The sequence below is a fragment of the Branchiostoma floridae genome, chromosome 1 (genome assembly GCF_000003815.2).
Source record: "Branchiostoma floridae strain S238N-H82 chromosome 1, Bfl_VNyyK, whole genome shotgun sequence".
NCBI classification, from domain to species: Eukaryota; Metazoa; Chordata; class Leptocardii; order Amphioxiformes; family Branchiostomatidae; genus Branchiostoma; species Branchiostoma floridae.
Window position 1 is genome coordinate 20604685 of NC_049979.1, and position 21668 is coordinate 20626352.

The following is a 21668-nucleotide window of genomic DNA, read 5'->3' on the forward strand; positions in this document are numbered from 1 at the left end:
TCAACTGGAGAATTATCCTGCAAGTGGTCTTTACCCCAAATTTCGCTACCATATAGCATGATAGGCTTGATACATGTATTAAAATTTTTTAATAAATTCTTTATAGAGATCGGAGAGCGAATGAGGGATTTTATACTGAAGACAGCTTTACGTGCTTTGAGAGTAAGTTCTTTTTTGGCTAAGGAAAAGTTGCCCGAAGCGGATAAGAGCAGACCTAGGTAACAATATGATGTGGTGGTTTCTATTTGCTTTGAATCGAACAGGAAATTCTCGTTTTTGAATTTGCGTCCTGCTTTGTTAAAAACCATAACCTTAGTTTTCTTTAAATTTACGTCTAGTTGCCACCTAGAGCAAAAAGTACTTAGTCTGTCTAATGCTAATTGTAACCCTTTGTCTGTCTCAGAGAAAATGACAACGTCGTCTGCATAAAGTAGGCAAGATACAAGTAAGTTGTGAAGAGCGGGTGGGGAACATTCTGGGGTGTCTAATTCCTTAACTAAGTCGTTGATGAATAAATTAAAAAGTGTGGGGCTGAGATTGCAGCCCTGCTTTACACCTCTATCAGTTATGAAAGGTGGTGTTAGACCTGAGGATGTTTGCATTAACGCATTAGTTCATGATGATAAGAGACTTGCTAATTCAAATTTGTCACTTCAAAGCATCATATCATTTAAGTGAATACGGTGGCCGATATTGAGATCCATTTCTATTTCAGCATTAAAGATACAATGGCCAGAATGACTTTGACTTTTGACTAGTTATATAGCTTATATGATTTGGTTTTTCACAAATTGAGACATGTATTGGAAGTATACCGTAGCTGGAATGTCTCTGGAGGCATAGAATGCACAAAAACATGTCATATAAGTTGTCCTTTAGCGACTCAAACGTACACACTCGATATCTTTCTAGATACGCTTTCAGATAGTTTTCGGCAGTCACACATAACATCTGTAAAAACAAATATCACTCCAAAACTGAGGCTGAATTTTTTCACATACGCAGCAAGAAGTTTCTACAAGTCAGTCACGCCTTTTCAGTCACCCATGATGATGGAGCTTCAGCTGGAAAAAATCCGTCCCTGAAGAGAACTGATTAAAAGATCCTTGTTCGGATGCATAAGTACGACGACTTTAAAGTTTTGGGGGTTGATTGCATTCTTCACATAGTGCAGACACCACGAGAATATGTCGCGTCAACAAATGTGCAATTTTTGTCTCAAACAAACACAGAAATCAGCTCTCAAACACATATTAAAATATACTTTCCCAAAGACAAACTATTCTTTGATACAACTATTCTTTGTAGACACACAATACTAAGATTAACTCTCACCCACAGAACAAAAAGTTTTCTCACTTCGGGAGGCTTTCCCTGCCAACCAGGCTGTAGGAGTGAGCGATTTTTTTGTCTGAGTGAGAGAAATTTTGTCGATGTGAGAGCGCTTTCGGAGAAGTAGAAGAACAACTTCCTTGAGCTTTTTGTACTTCAAAAGGGCAATGAATAGTGTCATTTTCTTCAGTTCGTAATGATAAACCTTTCTAGCAGTGGCATTCTGTTATATTATATAAAAGTTTTCTCACTTCAGGAGGCTTTCCCTACTAACCCGGGAGTAGGAGTGAGGGATTTTTGGTCTGGGTGAGAGAGCAATTTTGTCGATGTGAGAGCGCTTTCGGAGTAGTAGAAGAACAACTTCATTGAGGTTTATTTAATTCAAACGCAAAATGATCACTGGCATTTTATTTAGTTTACAACGATATACATCATACAATAATGATCGCTTATACCAAACAAAAAAAACGAAAGATATTGTCTTGACAATCTATATTATTCAGACACACAACGCTGAAATTCTCTCTCACCCACAGAACAAAAAGTTCTCTTCACTTCGGGAAGCTTTTCCTGCCATCCCGACTGTAGGAGTGAGCGTTTTTTTTTCTGGGTGAGAGAGAAATTTTGTCGATGTGTACGTGTGAGCGCTTTCGGTGTAGTATAAGAATAGCTTCCTTGAGTTTTGTTTACTTAAAAATGGCAATGTACACTTACATTTTGTTCAGTTTGCAACGATATACATCATACAATAATAATCACTTATACCAAATACATTCTGATAATCAATATTTTTCCGACACACAACGCCGAAATTCTCTCTCACACACAGAACAAAAAGTTCTCTCACTTCGGGAGACTTTCCCTGCCAACCCGGCTGTAGGAGTGAGGGATTTTTTTTTGGTTTGGGTGACAGAGAAATTTGATCGATGCGAGAGCGCATTTCGGAGTAGTGGAAGAACAACTTTCTCAGGTTTTCTTCACTTAAAACGGGCAATGAAAAAGTCATTTTCTTCAGCTTGCATCGATAAACCTTTTAACAATGACATTCTGTTATATTATAGACATTGTCTCAAAAATCATAATATTCCGACACACAACGCTGAAATTCTCTCTCACCCACAGAACAAAAAGTTCTCTCACTTCGGGAGGCCAGCTACCAACCCGGCTGTAGGAGTGAGCGTTTCTTTTTTTGGATGAGAGAGAAATTTTGTCGATGCGAGCGTGCTTTCGGAGTAGTGGAAGAACAACTTCATTGAGGTTTATTTACTTCAAACGCAAAATGATCACTGACATTTTGTTCAGTTTGCAACTATATACGTCATACAATAATAATCATTTATACCAAAGAAATTGTCTTGACAATCAGGTGAGGAGAGTTAAGGACTCATTACCACGTCAGCAGAGAATAGCCGTAGTCAACGCCTTGATAATTCCACATATAGACTACTGCTGCTCCGTTTGGGGAAACAAACCACAGAAGAACATAAGAAGACTACAGGTGGTTCAGAACAGGGCCGCAAGACTTGCTCTTGGTTGTGATCGTTACACACATGTGGACTTTATGCTGAAGATCTTAGACTGGCTGACGGTAAGGGACAGAATTCAACAGAAAAGCCTTGCCACTTTCGAAAGAATAATGCTCACCAAACAACCAAAAGCTCTGCACGGCAAAATCACCTTTCAGTCTGAGATTCACAACTACCAAACACGCTCAACCAGAATGAACACGATCAGAATACCGAAACCAAAGTCCAACTCTCAGAAAAGGCGCTTTCTGTACAGGATGTCCCAGTTGTGGAACAGCACCGGCAAGTATTGGACAGTAATCACTGACAAAAAGAATACAGTTCTCCTTCTAACATCACAAATCCCACACATAATAGAAAAGGTGGGATCTTTCGTCTTCCACTGTCTTCGAAAAAGGAGTCGAACGAAATAACCCAGGATCTAGAGTTAGCTTTTACTAGTTTTAGACTAGAGTAGACAACTGTGATATTGTATTTTACACTCTTTGAATCTTGTGCGCTCCCACTGCACTCGCGTCACGCTTGCGTCGCTTCGGGGTTCATTCACTGTGTTACTGTTGTGTTATTTTCGCCGATTTTCTGTTGCGCTCCCACTGACATGCGTCACTGTTGCGTTTCTAGACTAAATTGACAGGTTATCGGAAGTCGCAGCGTTGTCAATGTATGAAAAATCACTGTAAAATGATGAAAATGCCTCAAAATGAGATTTATAATGAAATAATTTCCCTTGTGATGATGCTTATGCTTATGAATGTTACTTATGTTATATGATAACCTTGAAAGACTTTTACAGTAAAAGAAGTAACCCAAATGAATGGACACGAACCATATACACTGTCACAACTTTTCACTTTCTATACCACTGCATACGTGAAGGCTATGCATTACAAGTTGCAAATGGCTTTGATGAGTTACAATGCAGTTGTATCAATCCTTCAAATAGCCCGGGACAGTTATAGCTGGGTATCAAAACTGGGCTGTGACAGCAGTTAGCTGTGAAAGGCAACAATGCAATGCAACATTAGCAACAGTACAGTAAAGCCATACCAAATCTATTTGTTGCTACTCAGATGTTTTTATAGAAAAAATTGGTCCGACGGGTCGAAAAAAAAAAGAAAACTATTTTTGTTTTGTTTTTCAAAAGGTCTGAAGATATACGGCTTGAATAACACACAAAAAACATGTTTTATACAATGAATCCCTTCCTTTGATTTGTTACTAATGTTGTTTTTAGACAGAAATTATTTGTCTGAATGGCCATATTTACAGGTTTGTGAACAAAACCCGTATCATTTTTTCTCAGGACTTTTTTTCTTTGAAAATGAAAAAAAAAATGGGCAGGGAAATCCAAGAAGCAACAAATAAAATTGGTGTGGCCCAAAGAATAGCCCAGAGCAATATGGAACATTTCTGACAAAATGGAGTAATCTAGGAATGTTACGTGATACTTCATAATTTATCAGCAACAGAAACAAGATAATGTTATGTACATAAATATAAATCGTATCAAACCTTGAGCCAGCAACCATACTTTCATAACAGCAATATACATATATGTGTACGTATGATAATAGCATTTGAAAACAAAGTAAAATCAAACAATTGGCAACAAATATTTGCATAAAAATACATGTTTAAATGATTATCAGTCACACTAAATCACCATATAAGTCTAAGTGTAATAATTAATGTTCAGTTATCTCTTTTTTTCTCTCTTAACCATTAAAACACCATTCTATGAAGACCCCTTGCTACTCGGACTGCCATTACAAAAAAAAAGTGTCTTGATAAATACAAAATGTAAATCAATCTTTCTTTTCCAGCTTAACAAAAGCAAAATACCTTGAAATAATTTGACGCGTAGCTGCCAGAGAATAAATATTGATATACATAAATGTACATCATAAGGCATATCATCAACCTTAACCATGCCGAATCCATACAGAAATATATCTGCTTTCTAGTGGCTTTATATAATATGTACATCAGCTTGCCATAAGTAGTACATGTTCATAGAGTATTTGCTAAAGAAGGGGGAGGGGAGGGGGGTACATGATACAAAAGTCATGGTGTAACATTCCAGAGATAAAATCAAGAATACATGTATATTGAAGTGTCAGGAGTGTTGTTAGAAGTGATATATCATGGCAATGCCAATAAAATACTAGCATTATAACACTGAACGATTGTTTGTTGCTTAGCAGTGTTTTAAGAGCACTTCTAATGTAAGATATGTGTCACATTTTACTCATTCTGACCTGAGATATAACAATACATCACTGCATACAATGATTAGCATGCTTCAGCATATTTGTACATAGTCATTGACATAATTATCAATCTCTGATGCGACTTGAAACAATACCTAGTGGATCGCTGAGTGTTGTATTACTTTGTATCACAAATTGAAAATGTTATGAACACTGAGTTTGACTTTCATATGGTTTCTTAAAGAAGGGCATTCCCTAACTGCCCAAACTGCTGGCACAAAAAAAGGAATGTCTGAAGAACAAAGGTTTTGTTCAAAAACATATAATGGTATTTTGGTTGGCTAAATTGGCATTTTGACCTTCCATTGTTTTCTCATTAATGAATTAAAAAGGAATTGAGACGTAACGAATATTGATAGATGGGCATGACAGAATTCTAAATCTGATTTTTTTGGGGGCCAAATTGATGACGTCATCAGGTTTTATTGTCCCTAATATTATTTTTTCTATGACAAAATACAGCACCTTGGTACATACCACTGCAATGAAACTATGTTTTTCATGTGCATAATGATGAAAGCTACAAACTCACGGTTGCGCAAATTGATATCTACTAACGATCTGTAGTTATTAAGAATTGATTTTTTTTTAATTAGATGAAAACAAACATTTTCTTATTCTTTCTTAATTCATTAATAAGAAAACAATGGAAGGTCAAAATGCCTTAAGTAGCACATTCCCTGCAATGCTTGACTTGCTAAGGCCTCACTTTACTCATGACTTTTGCAATAGGCACAGGAATATAAAGCAAGGCACATACAGGAGTACTCTATTGTGTAGTGTGCTTACAACACATGTTACAGAATACAAGCAGTTCTCTAAGTGTGTGTTTCTTAGGCACATCTGAAAAATCCTTATGTACAATACTAGTACATGTACATCAATACAGCATTATTTCACACCACTAAAACCATCATTGCAACCAAAGTCTAAAACATAAATCAATTCACTAACTTCTTTCAGACACCTTAACATTTCACTTACACTAAATATCCACCAAAAGATACGCGAATTTTACTGCAGTATTTTTGGATATTTGAGAGTTTGTGGCCATCTACCAGTACCTTGATATTATTAACAGTACTTGAAACCTGACATTGAATATTATTTTGTTGAATTTAACTCCACAAAACCAGCCTTTATTTTGAGCTATGTCGTGATGCCAACGTGAAATTCATCTTTCAAGAACCTCATTTGCCTACTCCAGTGTACATGTTCATATGATATCACTTCCAAACTTTTACCTATATCTTTGTGTTTATCGGGATTTAAATTTAATCCCCTTCCCTCCTTCCCTAGCATTGAGCCACCCTAATTCACTCAAACCTATGGTTTCATTTATATCTTTGATTTCTACTTTAATATTTCTACATTGTTCATTTAACTCCTTGCATTGTTAGCTATCCGTTTCCTTTCATATACGTGTACTACCAATAATTTCAATTTTCAAGTTTTAATTGTTACATCTTAATCTTATGCTTGATATTAGCATGAAGATATTTCTTCGCCTTTTTTATTGCTTTCACTTTGTTTTTCTTGTCTATTTTCATACATCATTCCATCCAACCTTCAGTCCCAAACATCAAACATCATTAGCAAACAAAAATCAACAAATGAAAGTTTTAAAATCGTGTGCCCCTCAGGGCAATTCAAACATGATTTTGCGGTAAAAGATTGTGCATGCAATCATATCTAAAAACAAGGCATAATTGCGGTTCTTTGTCCTAAACACTGAGTACAGGTACAGAAAATGACAACAAATTAGGGGTTGATACCGGTTTGGCTTAACCAGGTCCAAGTCCCGGTTAAGGTCCAGAGGTTTAGGTTCAGGTCCTGATCTGAATCTGTTCCTGTCTGGTTGATATGTCTAGTTTTATTAACATCCATCTACCATGTTACACATAACATTGTATAACCACCACTTTGAAAACTGAAGGTTTGAGAGGTCTTCAGTGCAGCTCTCCCCAGATATGCAGAGTTAAGATATACATGTACAGGGGTGCATTATACTGGGAATGTTGGGTTGGAGATCTGTTTGGAGGTATCTTTAAGGCGTAACAGAATTATGTACCCTGCTGGACTACTCTAACTGCCTCATGCATCACATGACGTGGGAGCTGCTAAGTAAGTCTAAGTAAGTGGAATAAAATCACTATATGCCAAACCAATATTGATGTTAATGTTACACTTATTTCATATGCCTTTTTTGTCAGTGACTCTCAAACTCCAGACTCTGCTCCCAGCTCATGGAATTCGTAGTTGTCACCATCCGTTTCAGTTCTGCCCTAAAAAAATGAGAGCAGCAATTAAAAATTATGGTTGAAATAATTTATCATTAGACATTACACAAGTACAATGGTATTGACTTTTCACCAGCTATTATATGTGTATCTCACTTTAACATGATGAACCAAGTAAAAATGTACTAAATACATCACAATCCTATTCACTGTCAGTCATATGTATGGATAAGTGGAGCAATATGTTTGGACACTCACTCACTCACTCAGGGACAGACAGAAGTTTAAGACCAGCATCAATAACCACTTCAGCGACCCATGCCAGCGCCCTTAAGGACAGCTGCTAAAGCTGAAGATAGGTGTTAGACTGCATAGACACTCACTCACTCACTCACTCACTCACTCACTCACTCACTCACTCACTCACTCACTCACTCACTCACTCACTCACTCACTCAATCACTCATGACTCACTCACTCACTCACTCACTCACTCACTCACTCACTCACTCGGCCTGGGTCAGCAGTAAAACCTTTCACATGCAAAAAGTCCCTCAAACAAACTGACAACAACCATTAAGACAAAAACAAGGAATGCCCTATGAGTACAACAAATATGTTACATCTCCCCATCCTGCATTTTTGGAACAGTCCTTACCTGAGTCTGTTTCCTCTTCCAGAAGAAGAACACAACCACAGCAACAATGGTCATGATCACTAAGGCACCAACCACGCCTCCTGCGATCGCAGCATCTTTTGTTGAAACACGAGGCTCTGGGATCAAGAGACACAAACGGTTACATTGGTCTACATGTATCTATCATTGTACACTTTGCAAACAAAGAATACTAATATACTGTCACATTGACCATTACTAAAGACTGTAACAGAATTCATATCTTTCATACCATAATCAATAAAGCAAGTACAAAAAACATCTTAAAACTAGAGTTCAACGAACCCATCTCTTCGCCAAATAATCATGCCTTTATTTAAGACTTTAACGGTCTTATTGTTCCTCACAAACACACAAACATTACCAAAACCAGACTGTGACCTGACAGATGACCTGGTAGCATCCCTGGTCAATCAGAATTTCATGCTTGTCAATTTAGACTTTGTCCCCAGTGTAAGGGCGTCCTCCAGCAAACCATCTGTATAACAGCTGTGTCCATAGATATAGGTCAAAATGAGATATATAGAGCACAGTTTATTTCTGTTAATAAGTTTTGCTGCAGTACCTTAGGAAGCCGCTAGGGGGCCCACTATCATTATTTATCTTCGTTTTCCTGACCCCTACCCACCTACCAAATATCATCAGGATTTTTTCAAGGCTTCTCGAGTTATGCATTCCACAAACAAAAGGACGCACACACTCGGCCCGCTACCGTCCTAACGGAAAATGATACGTCAACTATTTTCGAACACAACCTTCCTTTCCGCAGCCGCTACTTAAATACTAAATATCATGAAAATCCATACACAGCTTCTTGAGTTATATGCTGTTGGCATGGATTTATGAACTTTCCTCATTAATTATGCAAATAAGCTACTGATTTGCATAATTAGTATTACATTGTATAAGTCATCACTCATTCTATCTACATACCGAAAATCCTGATGATCTGTTTACACGTTCTCAAGTTATCCTCGTCCAAAGTTTGAACGGAAATCGGTGCCTGCAGTTCCCAAAAAGCCGCTAGGGGGTCCAAACTCACAGCACTTACTCTCTGTTTCAAGGGCTATCTACCACTCAAAAATCATGACCACAGCATGTCCAGAACACGAAGTGCCAAAATTAAAAGTTTTGCTGCAGTACCTTAGGCAGCCACTAGGGTGCCCATTATCGAACTTGACCTTCGTTTTCCTAACCCCAATCCACCTAACAAATATAATCAGGATCCATTCAAGGGTTCTCGAGTTATCTTGCTTACAGACAAACGCACTTACATACAAATCCCGCTACAGCACCATAGGTAAGAGCCAGGTAAACCATTTTCGCACTTGACCTTCCTCTCCAAAACCGCTACACACCTACCAAGTTTCGTGAAAATCGCCCAGCTAGATTTTGACTTATGCTGCCAAAAACAAACCGCAAAATACATACCAAGCTCGCTGCAGTACCGTAGGAAAACGCCAGGTAAACCGTTTTCAAACTTGGCATTCCTTTCGACAACTGCTACACACCTACCAAAAATCACAAAATTCCATCCACAATTTCTTGAGTTATATGCTGTTGACCTACATACAGACCCAAGTCAAGCAATCTCATACTCTTCTTGGCGAAGAGAATGAAAGCACATGTACTAGATTTTCCATCTACGTGTAATACTTAATATGCAGTTCAACATAATAGAGAACAGCAAGGACTTATTAAATAGCAAAGAAAGGCTAACAAGAAAGAGAAAGGGTGGAGTTATGAGGAACAACTAAAGGGAGATCAAAGTTTAAAGATTCCGAACTAGCTGCCATGTTCACTGTGACGTCATTGCCAGAATTTAGCTTGAACCAAGTGGCAGAAAGCAAATACGGTTCAATGTTAAATGACATCAGAATAATGCATATTTTGTACAAACTGCTATTCGCATTGAATAATATCTATCATGTTTGAATGTTGTCAAGAACTACTGTATTGTAGTGTAATTCTGATGTCATTAAACTGGTGGCATAAGTACTTCAAGGATGGGGAAGAAAAAGGATGAGCATTACTTTGAGACACAGAGAAGAAATTCCACGTCCAGCAATGCATAGCAGATTACAGAATCTGGACTCACGTGGTGAGGGCAAGAGCTCAACCTTGAACCGTTTCATGTCTTTTTGCCCCTCTGCGCTCATGGCCCAGCATGCGTACTCATCAGCCAACGTGTCCTTCAAGTTTGTGATGGTTAGCGTACTCGTGGGCGAGGAGCCGGTGAGATCTTCCTCGAGTTTGTAGTCGGGGTTCCCTTCAATCCGTACCGGCTGAGCGCGTCCGTGCCCCACAAACCAGTCAAACGTGGTGACTGGAGGGTCGCCCCTGGCTTTACACTCCATCCGGACTTCTCCACCTTTTGTGGCACTTAGAGCCACAACATCGGGACCACTGATCTCTGGATGCCCTGCATTGGAGAATAGAGGCATATCTTACCGTAACTTAACAGCAACTTGTAATTTCAAAGCAAGGTCATAAATATATCTTTCAATAGAATAGTTACAACTAAAAAGAAAAATCATATTTCAAATTCATACATGACATAGTATGATTAGGGGATAAGCTGGAAAAAAAAAACACGAGAGCTACATGTAAGACAAGCAAGAAAGCATGATGACTGATAAGTTTGACCTGTAAGTTACAGAAACTGTTAAAGTAGGTTTAACTCAAATATGTAGCAAGTCAGCACTGAAACTAAGTTGTTGTCTATGCTAGTTGCTACTTTGGTTAGTGAAAATTGCCCACATGGCAAGTCAACACAAAACTGCTGTTACCAGTATCATGCTAAAAGTCAGGCTACCACTACTGCAATGATGTAATTGCCGGTAGTGTACCTTTAACATCTATCGTGACATTTTTTGTGGCAGGAGGGAAGTCAGGTGAGGTAGCGACACAGCTGTAGGTTCCCTCCTGAGTGTATGTGGTGTACGGGAAGGTAATGGGGTTGTCTAAAACCTGGGACGTCCCCTCTCGGCGCCAACTGATAGCGGGTGTAGGCGTGCCCTCTGCCCGACAGTCCAGGGGTGCGAGACTGTCCCCATAGTTCAGCTGTATAACGCTGTCCCATGTTGAGGTAATTCTAGGAGCGACTACCAGTAATACACAACAGCATGCATTAACAAGCAGGAATAGTGCAGAAAGTATATAATGTATATGCATGCTCGAGGCTTATTTCAGAAGAATAATGACTATGACTATGACATCCAAGACATTTCATGGTCAAAACTGTGCATGTGCATTGACATGCCTTACTAGGGTAATACATATTTGTCAAAGGTGAAGGCCCCTAACTTTTAAAATGACTTCTCTAGACCATAGTGAGGTCCCAGCGCTAGCTGTAACATAAAGAAAACAGTATCATACTGTTTTGTTCTTTTTCAGCTAGAGCTGGGACCTTCAACTTTCACATATTATCCAAAATGCATACATTGTATTGTTGCACACCTGTGAACTTGCTCATTGCCATCTTGTTGTTGGGTAAATTTGAATTTGCATAATGTATTCAGACATTGGGCCATGTATATTGTACAACAAGCAAATGACCACCAGTTGAGTCACAACAGCTTGAATAAAATAAAAGACAGAATTTCTCTGCTCTATGTCGAGTATGTTGTGACTTACCTCTAGTTGGACTTGGTGATGTTTGTCCATTGATACCTGAACAAGTAAATAGAGTTAATTGCTTACTTAGTAGAACTTTGACAGTAACTTCATGTGTTAGTTAGTTATACCTAATAGATACTATGTCAACATAAACAAACAGTGTGAAAAATATTGATGTTCATAATCATAAATCATAATGTTCACATTTGATATCCCAATGAAAAATGGAGGTATTGCTTTCAGTGTGGTTTTTAGTTTATCTTGCAGCAAAACTTCCAGGTCTTGTATCTTTTGCACCTAACCTCCTTGGTAAACGCCAATCATTTGGGCTTCATTGGGAAAATAGTTCAGGGAGGGCGAGGCAAGTTGTTGATTAATGCTAAATGAATAACGCCCTCCAGTCATTACTACTGTCAACAATACCCATTTATCTAAGTAAGAGCTACATGTATTAGGTTTACTCTTTCACTAAGGATGGACATTATGATAACTAATTTAAAGTACCAATTAATACCAGCCAACAAAAATCTTCTTTTTTTCCGCATACAATCAATGATTGGAACCAACTGCCAGGCCATATTGTTCAGGCCCAGGCAATTGAGGCCTTCAGGGCTGCCGGTTTAATAGCCGCCTCGCCTTAGCTGGGCATTCCTCAGTGATACTCCAGTTGGGGTGGTTGACGAAGAATATCTATGTGTCTATGTATGGGTCGATCGTTCTTTATACATGTGGGTAACCATAACAAGACAACTTTCAGACAGCAAATTGAATTTTCCAAGCAAAGAGAACTGGAATGGGATTACGGTTAAAAGCCTACTAGTAGTTGTCTGTAAAATATATTTGTCAACAGGTTGGTTTATAACCGACAGGTTTTAAAATCATGCATGATGGCCCAAATGATCACAGTACGATCAATATATGTACAGTGCCACATGATAGAAATACATGTAATACATGCAATACACATTTGTAAGCTTCATCAAGACAAGCCATCTCACCTGAAAACACAGCAGATCCTATCAGTATGACAAAGGACAGCTTCACACCTGCACCTGGAACTCTTCTGGACGAAGTGTGCTTCATCGTATTAAAGTTGTGGATGAAAGAGGCGAAAAATCATCTCAACGGACAAAGAAGAGCTGAAAACAACACAATAGTCACTGTTAACAATCGTCCCTACCTACGACGAGCTCTATCAGTCTATGATGATGTATGTTGTTGTAACTGACAGCTTGGCAGGATTGTTGAAACTGACACAAAATAGATTCCCGCTAAATCATGGTTCCCGAATCACATTTCGACGTTTCATGGGGAGAAACAAAAATCATACACATACCCTAGACCACAGTATGCACCGCACCTGGACCACACCCGACTAACTAGGTTAGAAAAGTGATGAATATTTACGACAACTTGTCGTTTTCAAAAGGCACATACATGGTACACATTTGTAATCAACCCGAGTTGACCTTTAACCTGACTACACGTCTTTGTCCCAGGACAGGGTTCTATTCGAGAAGCGTTATTTTGGTCTAAAGAGAAAGAAATACCCCATAACTTTGCATTAATACAACATAAAATGTTCAAAAATTTAAAGCGTACACCTTTTTAGTCTGAATTGAATATTTAGGTGGAATAATTCGAAAGAATTGGTGAATAAGACCATGGGGACGAGCTGTAATCACGTGGTGTGTGACGTCGCTGCAGCTGCCACAGTGAAGATGGTGTAGAGAAAATGGCCACTTTCTGGTCGATGGGAGGGGGACGGACCGACTTTGGGGCGAAATCATGGCCTTTTCCGTATCTACAGACTATCGGGATGTAGTCTGTGAAGACCACGAGAAGACCATCTCAAGTTTGGTACCCGAAAAACGTACCCCCGGCCTTTGATTACGAAACAATTTAGTTCTTTTTTGCCAAGCTTGCCTCTGCTTGTGTTGCCCCTGGATTTACTGAAGCATATTTTTTCGGAGATCGGCGGTGGTGAGAGTTTTGAACGTTCTGACTTTTGGACGATCGTGACTTGGTGAAGGATGGGATCTGAAAGGATTGATCGACAAGTTGGCAGGGTGCTGCGTGACTTGAGGACCTTGTGCAGCATGTATGGTTGGTTGTTTCTGGCTGGGATGTTGTTATGCAGTGTTGGTCCCGGAGACGCCGTCTGTGGAGGTCGGACTGTGTTGAACGGTACAGAAGGGCTAGTATCGGACGGAGACGGCAGTTATCCCGAAAATACACACTGTGAATGGCTCATCATAGGTAAGGAAAACTACTTAAGATTTTACTTTAACTCCAAGTTAGATGTTAGACGTGGAAGATAGTCATGCTTGTTGTCTGACAGCCACTCCACCCTAAACGTCTGCTTGAACTTCAAGAAGATTAAAACTTTATCTATCATTAAAAAAAACAGCCCTGAGATTGTTCATAGTCAAAGGATAATGAAATGAAAATTGTCTATGTCAAAATACTTATCAGATCTGTACATACATTTCTCAAACCCAATAAATTATACCAATAAAAATACCAATGCCACCTTTTCTATTTCCCCACATACAAACCCACTTGACACGTATGGCAATGTCCAATCAGTTATGATTGACAAAAGGGATCTACTTTTTGATGGACATTGCCTTTGTTTTGTTGTTAAATGGTACCAAATTTACATGGGTCTGGTTTGTATTGGATTGATAGATGAGGTACTGTCTAATAACCAAGATCAATAATACCACAGATTTGTTTGAACATTCTGTGAATACTTGATACTCAGTAAATAAGTCTATATTTGCACATACAAAGTTTCATACAAAAAACCAATACTAAAACATTAATGAAAGCTTTTGTGGCACCAAAAAACAGATGTTTTATCAATTTTCAGAAAGTTATCAAATTCTCATAATTATTACATGGTTTAGCGACAAATAACAGTAAGAACAGAAGACTCAGGCCTGAGAAGAACTAATTGATGGTTATCAAGAATGATTTCAAAGAATTCTAAGAACTGCAGCATTACATTGTTATGATAAAAATAACATTATTGATATGATTTGTGCCAGTGGTCTCCAGGTATTTTTATTGTATACCATACACATGTACATCCTTCTTGGTTGTCATGTGAAACTGTTACTGTTAGTGTGTCACTGTGATATAGATCAACATATATGTAAATACTCTTCTCCGTAGAAGCTCTTTTTTTGGTCCTGATTGTGTGTTAAGAACTCCCACCTACACCTGTTACCATGTGTTTATCCCTCATTTCTGAGTTAATTAAGCCATCAAAATGACCACAGGCATTTTTCTGGCACCAGAAGAATTTGTACAACAAGTTAACAACCCATGACAAAAACCACTGACCCACTGGATTGCATAAGTGGTGATCAAATTACCACTTGAGCCAACAACCAGATAATTAAGACTCATAAAGCTTTTTCAACCGTGTACTTGACGTTAGTGTTTTGTTCTTTTTTTTTAATGAGTTGACTCAAGGACCATCTGACCCAGTAGCAGAAGCAGAGGTTTTGAAGGTTCTTTTGGAAATGTCCCAACCCTTTATCAGACAGGATTTGATCCAGATCCACTCATGCAACATTGGGGCATGCTAGGGGTTTTAGCCAAGAACCTCTTGATCCCTGGGCCAAACACTTTGTTAACCATTACTTCACAAGCTGCCAAACAAAGTTGCAAGGTGTGCAGTATGTGACAGGACTCTTTATTTCCTGTGGTAATGTATATGTATTTGCATTTCACCTTTTCTTTGGCACCACTCCAACAGGAAGTGCCATGAATAAACTACTGTACTGAGTGATAGACACAAAATGTGGTGGAGAGAAAATGAAACAGCATGGAATGTGTGCTTAACATGTGGTCTAGTTACAGTGAGGTATATTAGTTCAAGTTTGAATAAAGCCACTGTCTTGTGACATTTTACTTAACATGTATAAGCGTATTATATTACTTCATTGTCAACCTCACTGGGATTTCTTTTTATTTTTCAACGATTTATAGGATTCGATAAGTTAGTATCTAATCTATTATATAGTATTAAGAAATATTAGGATGTAGGTGACATTGGTCCATATTTAACTGAATTTGTCACTGCATGTATTCTATGTTAAAATGGATACCATATTTAGAACTAGAACTAGAAGAAACAAGTTATCACATCAAATGTTACTGGTAGCCCAAAGACTATAGCTAGGTTATTTCAAAATGCCACGAAATTTCTTTTCTAAAGTTTTACCTGTAGCATTGAAAATTGTCAGGAGTTTTACCTGTGAATCACCATTTTTTTCTGCAATTACCAAAGTCTTTTCAGACAGATGAAATGTATATTGACTTAAGTAGTGAGTAACCCAGGTATTTGTAGGTGTGGTCATATATCATAATACTGCCAGCCTTAGTGCTTCTACTAGCCTGCCAAATATCAAGTTTAGCAACTTTATCTGGGATCTGATTTTTCCCTGAAAAAAGAATGTTGCAGGTGTGTATTTTGATCCATAGTGATGCCTACTAGCCACAAATATGCGCTTTTATGAGATAGTATTGTTTAGAGATCAGAGAGACTATTGATTGGATGAAACAGTTGCATGTACAGTGTATAGCTGTACGTATTAACTGGCATGTGATCTCACAGCGCAGAACGACTCATCTTTTCAATGTATGCTTGGAAAGACAGTCTATATCTGTATAGTTGATATAACCGCTCTTTAGCACAAGACACCAGCTTCACAGGCTTAATGATATACTGAACAACCCGTCAAACCTTTGCACATCCAGCTGTAAGCGTCATTTAAATCTATGTGGTAAGGATGTCCCTACTGTACTTGGTGGCAACAAGGTCTACTTTTTGCCATACTATTACTAGTAATAAGGAATTTTTTCAACCCTCAATTCTGGGTTAACCTAAAGATTCCAAAGTCTAGACTTTGGTCTATGCAAAACAAACAGGTCTACTTAACATCCAAGATTGCTGGGGGTAATGAAATACGCCGGTTGTGCAGATTGTACTTAACAATGCATGGCTCTGTTGCTGTAGTGACAAGTCAACAAGGAATGTACGTCAATGCTCCGCCCACCAACCAGCAAGTGTCTGTTGTCAGATTCTAATTCTAGTGACAATCCGTGCAATTACTCCGAACAATGTTTCATATAATCTTCGGTGGAGGAAAGCCAGTAACTTTCATCCGGATAAAGTATCCAAATTTGGTTCAAATAGAAAAAAGCCATTGTCGTCCTTTGTTATCTAAGGTAGTTTAGCGGACATTGTAATTTGTATGAATACTATTATGTTATCATGTATGATCACAGGAAGCATGCACATTTATCATTATGATTATGATTATATATTGTTCATGAAAATTTGTGTTTCTCAACAAGATTTTGACTATGACACTTGAATACTTGAGTTCACAGGAAAATCTTCATAGTGATTTTGCAATTTGTTGGACCCTTGATCAACTGAATTATGCCTTGTCATGTTGCCTTGTGCCAAATAAGGCACGCTGTGGTTATCCTTAGGGGTAATTGACTTGTCTGACTGGATCTGTTTGGGCCAGATACAATTTCATTTGTCACATGAAAGAAGTTAGTAATCTGGATTATCTGGTTTTTGAGAGGAACATTCTTTCAGCTTGATCTGTCTACCAATTATATTTTAAGGAAAATCTTCACCGTTTTTTTGGACCCACCAGTTATGCATTGAGCAAGAATGATTACTTTGAAGACCTAATTCATGTTAAAATTTAAATAGAAAAGTTCTTGGGTTAGATGGAGCAAAGCAAAGGAAAACGGTAAACCAGTCATAATCATACATGTATTATGTATTCACATGCATCGCACACACGTCAGTATATATTGGCAAATCAATGACATTGACAGTGACACTTACAAGGACTTCACATTCAATTCCTCTCAGACATGTAACATGCACATAGAGTTCAAATCATGCAGAACTCTTGGTGAATATTGTATGTAAGAAATGACTTTGGACCTTGATATCAGCACTAGCATCTAAACCAAACGTATTTGGCATGTGTCCAAAAATTACTTATATCGAACCAAATGTGCAGGGAATGTGCATGTAGACTAGTCCATTTATTCGCACACTCCGTCAAATGAAGCCTGGTATTGAAAGCTGATATAAGTATGCAATTATTCTTTTATCATAAGAGTATTCAAATACAATTCAATCTCTACAACTGGATAAAAACGGAGATTTACTTTTGGATTTCCTGGATGTCCAACCTTCATAAACAGTTACAAGCTTAAACTATACATTTGTACATATAGCTCTAATCTGATGAGTATTCACATCCAACATGTATTTATTAATGTATAATAATCTCTACACCTTTGTAACATACATGATGGCAAATAATGATGCATGGCACATAGCAGGAAAAAATTGTCAAGCATGACAAATTATTGACATACAAGTTGTGCACAATAATATTATGAAACAAAGTCGTATTCTATAGCTAATGCTAATAAATGGAAAGAGCTTCTTTCTTGACTATATGAGGACATGTCAATGATTGAAAAGCTATCATTAGATAAATAGGATCACCTTTCCTTGACATTCAGATAAAGTCCCAACACGTTGTAAGAGGGAACTACATTGATCATGTTATGTCCGAGGCTACATGTCTTACCCAATGTATCAATATGTTGGAGTAAATAATTTTGTAATGGTAGTTTGATATGCATCAATCTGACTCGCAACCATTTGATTTTTACCCCTGTGAAAATGGGGATATTGTTTTTAGTGTAAGATATTGTGTTTGTTTGTCCTCATGTGTGTCTGTAGTTATTTGATTATTGAAGATGTGAGGCAGAGTATTACTATTACTTATTAGTAAGGTGGGAGGGTTTGCTTGGCTGGGTTCAAAGTTGGTCTTGCAGGCTGGTAGGAAAACAGATGGACAAAATGAGAAAACATTTTATACCTAATTCACAATAAGGTATAAACAAAAAATTTGTTGAAAATTTTAAATGTTTCATAAATGTTTGAGATCGTTGATTTCTTGTTGCTTTTCTGTATTGGCTGTAACCAAGGAAAGTAAAGATTACAAAAGAGGTAATTGATTGTAAGGTAAAGACTGTGTCATGGGTCCGTGGGCATGTCTTTGTTACACATCGCCTGGATGGCTTTGTCACCATGGGGATGAAAAGACTGTCTCCGCAAACAGGTGACCATGAAAAGTCCTTAATTGGCCACATATACATTATGTTCAATACACCTGCATAAGTGTGACAAGTGAAATAATCATTGAGTCGTAATTTGAAAGTTGTCTAGGAATGATATGCTAGTGAAATAGATACAATTAAAAAAAGAGTCTAAAATGAAGTCAGCATTGATTATCCAATGGACCCTTGAAACACCTTAGGCTCAGCTTAAGGCTAAACTATTTGCCCCTTGTAAGGCAAAGATCAAGCATAAGTTTGTATAAAGGACCTGTACTGATACTGTCTTAAACCTTCTCCCTGTTGCCTAACCCCAGAACTAATACTAACTGAATATAGGATATAGGAGAATTCTTTATACACAACCAGTAAGTACTGACTTTGCGTACGTTTTTATGTCTCTCAGATTGTAGTCAGAGGCACCCTATGAATGCAATGGAACCATCAAATAGACTTGCTGATAAAACCTCCCACAATAACTAATTCAAGAATCTAATTCAACTCGTTTACTGTTAATCCTTAACTTAAGTTTGAGGATCTGTGGATCACACAAATCACAGCCTCCCAATGCCCCACCCCCATTGACACAGAAATTGTTCAAATTCATAATCATGTATGTACTAGTATTGTTGTCAGTAACTTATTGATTTTCCCTGAATTATTTAAAGGTAAATAATGATTCTCCTTTCTTTGTGTTTCAGCACCGCTGGATAAGCCTTTCATCACTCTCCACTTCTCGGCCATGTCCACAGAGTGCACCTATGACTTCCTGTTTGTGCACGACGGCGACTCTTACAGCAGCCCCCTGTTGGGCACCTTTAGTGGGAACACCATCCCAGAACCCATCACTGCAAAATCAGGAAAGGTGGATATAGACCCATCCTAGCTCACTGTCAATCAAAATTACCAGTAACTGTTCAACCAATAAGAGAATGGATGTATGTTTAATTTCTAAGAACAATCTGGAGCTAGAATAGGATGTACACCAGGCTAAAATGCTACAAACTATATTGCACTACTCAGTGTCTTATTGATTACAAGCAATAATATTTCCAAGGTATAATTTTTGCTTCATATCAAATCTCTGCCATACATAACATGTTGTTGGTGTGCCAGTTATGTACAAGTTGCAAAATCAGATATATTGATTAGCATCAGTTTATGTCAGACATATGTCAAGTTTTCTTTTGATATATGTACATGTACTATGACATGCCATGCATACAACTGCAAGATCCTCTCCCATTTTTTTTCAGATGTTGATATACCTTTATAGCGACACTAACTATGTACTAGGAGGGTTTGAGGCCATATACTACGCCGAGCCCTGCCCGAACAACTGTTCCTCTCAGGGAACGTGCGTAGCGGGACAGTGCCAATGTGCCGACCGCCTCTGGAAGGGAGAGGCCTGTCAGTTACAGTGGTGTCCTAACGACTGCCACATTAACGAGGACCATGGCACGTGCGATACGTCAACTGTAAGTCTGATTCTTGAATGTTAACTGTCATCTTGTATCCCTGCTGTTGCTCTGTGTAGACTTTAATTTTTCAAATTACGGACAAAATTTTTGACAACTGGAAGTTGCTGCTAACATTAACTTTCCTAATTCCACCAGGTACCCTGGGATTGTCACCTAAAAAAATTATTGAGACCTTCTCAGGAATGTCTGGATGTCTGAAGTGTGTGTACATGTACTTCGAGGATTCCTGATGCTACATCTAATATGTTTTTCAGTGTCACTGACGAAAACTGTTGAATTCCAGTTGAAATGTCTGACCGTTTCCAAAACCATATCCAGTTGCTTGAGTAACTATTTTTTGGCGTATCTAATATAGTAGATTCCTTAAAATTTACCATCTTCTTTTAATATGGTGGTATCAGGGTAACTGGTGGAATACTGAGAGATGAATGTATTTCGAGTCATGCTTTGTTTTTACGAGTTGTGAAGTCAGTGTTATTGTTGAAATTTTTCCACCAGGGTGCATGTTTATGTAAGGAGGGTTATGTCGGAGACGACTGCTCCATGTCTACACGGGATGACACAGGCGCGTTCACCTGGTACCAGCTATCGCACAGCGGGACGGGACTGACCGCTCGAGCGAGCCATGCCGGGGCCTACCACAAAGGGTCGGACAGTCTCTGGATCTTTGGAGGTAGGGAGAATTCAGTTGTTGGTAGAGAGTCAATGTTGCATTGGATATAAGAAAGTGATGCTGCTGTTGATAAAATTAATTTTAATGTTTGCATACAGGATGCTTTTGTTCACTCTTGTAGGCAAATCATGACAAGTTGAAAGGCTTTTAAAAAGGTACCACAAAGAGAAGTATGACAAGAATTAATCATGCTAGAATTGGTTTATTAGAAACAGTTGGTAGTTTTCCCAGGTATTATTCATATTCCTCAATTTCTCCAATTGTTCTCCTTCTCTATCAAAAACAAAGGTGCACTTATCTTGTGCTCAGTTATGAGTATATGTACTTAAATTTTAAATTCTACTTTCAGGATATACTCTGAACGATGTACTGGATGATCTGATGAGATACAACTTTGAGGAGAGTAGATGGGAAAATATGACGACTACAACACCAAGACCAGTAAGTTGTCAAAACTGTATGAAAAAATGCACACTGGCAAAATGCTGATGTGTTCACTATTCCTTCATTCCTTATTCTATTCTTGTGAAAAACAGTGCCCTAGATCATTCATATTCATTGGAAGAGATTTAATAAGAGTATTAATTTGTTATCGCAACAGGAAAAAATATTTGCAGAGTTTTGCATACCAAACCATCTGGATTGAAATTGTAGTAAATGATTTGTATGACAC

General features: G+C 38.2%; 2 protein-coding genes across 5 annotated transcripts in view; one reads left to right on the plus strand and one right to left on the minus strand.

Moving 5' to 3' along the window:
- Window positions 1-6391: 6391 nt before the first annotated feature.
- Window positions 6392-13179, minus strand: LOC118428896 (hemicentin-2-like). 4 transcript variants are annotated; one of them, XM_035839195.1, is made up of 7 exons: window positions 12999-13179; window positions 12661-12801; window positions 11681-11716; window positions 10894-11148; window positions 10143-10466; window positions 8027-8142; window positions 6392-7408 (listed from the first exon to the last, which is right to left on the minus strand). In XM_035839195.1, exons 2-7 carry the CDS (start codon window positions 12743-12745, stop codon window positions 7403-7405), a joined length of 822 nt encoding a protein of 273 aa, XP_035695088.1. In that variant the 5' UTR covers window positions 12746-12801; window positions 12999-13179; the 3' UTR covers window positions 6392-7402. The 4 variants fall into 4 exon arrangements, with proteins under 4 accessions (XP_035695088.1, XP_035695072.1, XP_035695079.1 ...); XM_035839179.1 differs by having other exon boundaries at window positions 6392-7413; XM_035839186.1 differs by having other exon boundaries at window positions 6392-7413; window positions 13070-13117.
- Window positions 13180-13340: 161 nt separating this feature from the next.
- The window catches only part of LOC118428886 (multiple epidermal growth factor-like domains protein 8), a 37470-nt gene continuing 29142 nt past the window's right edge, over window positions 13341-21668 (plus strand). The window contains 5 exon segments of the mRNA XM_035839167.1: window positions 13341-13921; window positions 19543-19706; window positions 20098-20319; window positions 20821-20995; window positions 21345-21436. Coding sequence (XP_035695060.1) covers window positions 13696-13921; window positions 19543-19706; window positions 20098-20319; window positions 20821-20995; window positions 21345-21436 — 879 coding nt within the window. The 5' untranslated portion in view covers window positions 13341-13695.

What these genes read in the sequence shown, in the direction of transcription:
- LOC118428896 (XM_035839179.1), bottom strand. Translation starts at nt 12,745, where the DNA reads ATGAAGCACACTTCGTCCAGAAGAGTTCCAGGTGCAGGTGTGAAGCTG. An exon ending in AGGATCTGCTGTGTTTTCAG is followed by an intron (nt 11,717 to 12,660) that starts GTGAGATGGCTT and finishes TTACTTGTTCAG; the next exon opens with GTATCAATGGACAAACATCA. An exon ending in ATCACCAAGTCCAACTAGAG is followed by an intron (nt 11,149 to 11,680) that starts GTAAGTCACAAC and finishes TATTACTGGTAG; the next exon opens with TCGCTCCTAGAATTACCTCA.